Here is a 2,817-nt window from a genome sequence, read left to right on the forward strand (position 1 = left end):
GGTCCCTCTGCCTGGAAGACCCTGCCGACATTTGCACACAGCTGGCCCCTTCTTGTGGGGCAAGTTTCAACTCAAATGCCCGGGGTATCCTGTCTAGGCCAGAGCCCCAGGCCCTCTGGATCCTGGCACCTGGTTCTGTGTCTGCCTATGAGTGCTTGTGCATTGCCTGCCTCCCCCATGACATTAGGGCCCCCTGGGTTCCGCAGTGCCTGACATGGCCTTGGCTGGATCCTGGCACCTGGTTCTGTGTCTGCCTATGAGTGCTTGTGCATTGCCTGCCTCCCCCGTGACATTAGGGCCCCCTGGGTTCCGCAGTGCCTGACATGGCCTTGTCTGTGCCTGACATGCAAGTGTGTGTCCACGCTCCAGGCCCCAGACTGGGGTTCAGGGGTTTCAGATGGAGCAGGCCATGGCCCCCATCCTCTGGGAATCTGCAGTGTGGTGGGCACTGAAGACAGTGCCCAAAGCCTTCCTACATGGCACAGCACCCCCAGGCGGGACTAACTACAAGGGAGACACAAAGGAGGAGCTCCCAAATAGAGACCTCCTTGGAGAACCTTCCTGGAGGGAGAAGCCTGATGCATGAGCAGGGTGCTGCCAGACAGAGGGGTGTTTAGGGTAGAGGAAAGGCCTGGAGGTGTGAGAGACCCTGGTGCAGAGGGAGAGGCCAGAACAGCAGGAATTGGTACATACCACATGCTGAACTGTGTGCCCTACCCAGATTCATATGATGAAACCCTAACCCCAGGACCTCAGAATGTGACTGTTTTTGAAGACACGGTTTTTAAAGAGGTGATTATGATTTAATGAGGTAATCAGCGTGGGCCTTCATCCAATCTGACTGGTGTCCGTGTAAGAAGAGGAGAATAGGACACAGACACACACAGGGATCACCACGTGAGAACACTGAGAAATGACGATGCCTACAAGCCAAGGAGAGTGACCTCAGGAGGAACCAGCCCTGCCCACATCTTGAACTTGGACTTCCAGCTTCCAGGACTGTGAGAAAATAAACTTTTGTTGTTTAAGCTGCCCAGTCTGTGGTATTTTGTTGGGGCAGGCCAGGCAAAAGAATACAGCACATGAGGGTGAAGTGAGGCCCGAGGGGGACACTGCGGCCAGGATGTGGGCACCCTCCAGGGTCTGGGGCTGCAATCTGAATGCTTGACGCTGCAGTCCACGCAGGCTTCTCCCTTCCGTGAAGCCCTCCCTCACTCCAGCTATAAACTCATCCAGGGTTGCTGTTTCCTGCAGCCCCATCCAGGCTGCAACTCGCTGAAGGACAGACTGTGATCTATTATTTGGTATGCCTGGGGCTTGGCATGGAAGACGGCATAATTGCCCAGCCCCGAACTCCTGTGTGGGCTGCCTCTCTCTGGGAGCCTCAGTTTCCCCACCTGAAAATTTAGGGCTTTGTATACGCTCACAGCAAAGTCAATGCTCTGCTGAGCACTTCTGAGGTGACAGGAGTCTATGACTCCGGACCAGGCATTCTTAACAAGGGGCCACTGGTGAAAATTCAGAAGAAGCGCGACTTGTATGGAGAAAAAAATAACCTCTTTCTTGTCACCCACGTCTTACTGAAAATTAGCCTTTCATTCAATTCTGAGCGTAGGCAACAAAACACTGCAGTCGCAACAGGACCCGGAACTCTGCAGATGTTTCCCACCCTCGTTCTAGGGGCCGCACATAACTCCGTATACGAAGTCACGTTTCCACACCTCACTCCTTCAAAACAAGTCGTAATTAGACCTGCCGATAGACCTCCGCCTTTCCTGCACTCACAGAAGCACTTACACCACCAAGTCATTAGTCAGGTTTCGAAACAATAAGTCGATAACTGCCTCTCAGTACAACTGCTTTCCTTTGCAGTCTACCTGAGGAGGGGTCCGCAGGCTTCCCCTGATGCCAAAGGTCCCTGGAGCGGGGCAGTCGAGACACCTGCTCTGCGAGCGGCCACCACCGTCCCAGGGGCGGAAAGGGAGGTGGAGGACCGGGCAGGATGACGTGGGTGGCCTGCGTTCTGTCCCCGGCCCGGCCCGGCCGCTGACCTCGAGGAGTCACTGCCCCTCTCTGGGCCTCGGTTCCCTCGCATGTCAGGAGGGTGCCGTCCCCGCCTGGTCTGTCCGGGGCATTCCAAGGGCAACAAACCGGGCCGTAGCCTGGCCTCGAGGGAGGCGTGTGCTGGGCCCCTCCAGCCCCCGCCCTGAGCGCCCTCCTGAGGCTGGGGGCCTGCGTCACCACCCACTGGCCTCAGTTTCCCCGACTGTCACATGGACGGAACGACAGAGGTCGTTCACCACAGGCCGGGCTGGAGCCAAGGGAGTGGCCTGGCCCCCGTCCCCGGCCCCAAAGGTCCGCGCCCCCCGCCGGCCCCGCCATCCGCCGCGCTCACCCGACACTGCCGCCATCTTGGCATCGGCCTTCAGACAACCTCTGCGGTCCTTCCCCCTTAGCGTTCCGGGTTCCCGGGTCCGTCCCACAAAGCGGCTGGGCGCGCTGGAGGAAACTGAAGCCCGGGGCCGAAATGTTCCGCCTCCGTGGTCGTGTCCGCGCCGCGCGACCCCGGGCCACCCGCTCCAGATGCAGGGGACATTGTCGCTGACGGGGCGGTCGGGGATCCTCGGCAAAAGCAGAAGCGCCGCTCAGCTTATCCCGGGAGACAAAAGACACGCGAGCGTCCCTGGGTGGGCTCGAACCACCAACCTTTCGGTTAACAGCCGAACGCGCTAACCGATTGCGCCACAGAGACAGCGCTGCGAGTCGGGTGCCCGCGCGCCCCTACGCGGCACGCGCAGCTTCCTCCCGGGGGGGGGG

The 2,817-nt window shown here is 59.1% G+C and overlaps 1 protein-coding gene and 1 non-coding gene across 2 annotated transcripts in view; both read right to left on the reverse strand.

The window, feature by feature from the left end:
* NDUFS7 (NADH dehydrogenase (ubiquinone) Fe-S protein 7, 20kDa (NADH-coenzyme Q reductase)) overlaps positions 1 to 2,468 on the reverse strand; it is a 14,810-nt gene extending 12,342 nt beyond the window's left edge. Inside the window, exon 1 of the mRNA XM_008568022.1 lies at positions 2,396 to 2,468. Within this exon, the coding sequence (XP_008566244.1) occupies positions 2,396 to 2,411 (16 nt within the window). The 5' untranslated portion in view covers positions 2,412 to 2,468. The remainder of the gene's footprint in view (positions 1 to 2,395) is intronic.
* Positions 2,469 to 2,678: 210 nt separating this feature from the next.
* TRNAN-GUU lies at positions 2,679 to 2,752 on the reverse strand. Its single transcript has one exon. It is a non-coding gene; the product is annotated as a tRNA-Asn (tRNA).
* Positions 2,753 to 2,817: the final 65 nt, after the last annotated feature.

This window comes from Galeopterus variegatus, unplaced genomic scaffold (assembly GCF_000696425.1).
Source record: "Galeopterus variegatus unplaced genomic scaffold, G_variegatus-3.0.2 Scaffold367, whole genome shotgun sequence".
Taxonomy (NCBI): Eukaryota; Metazoa; Chordata; class Mammalia; order Dermoptera; family Cynocephalidae; genus Galeopterus; species Galeopterus variegatus.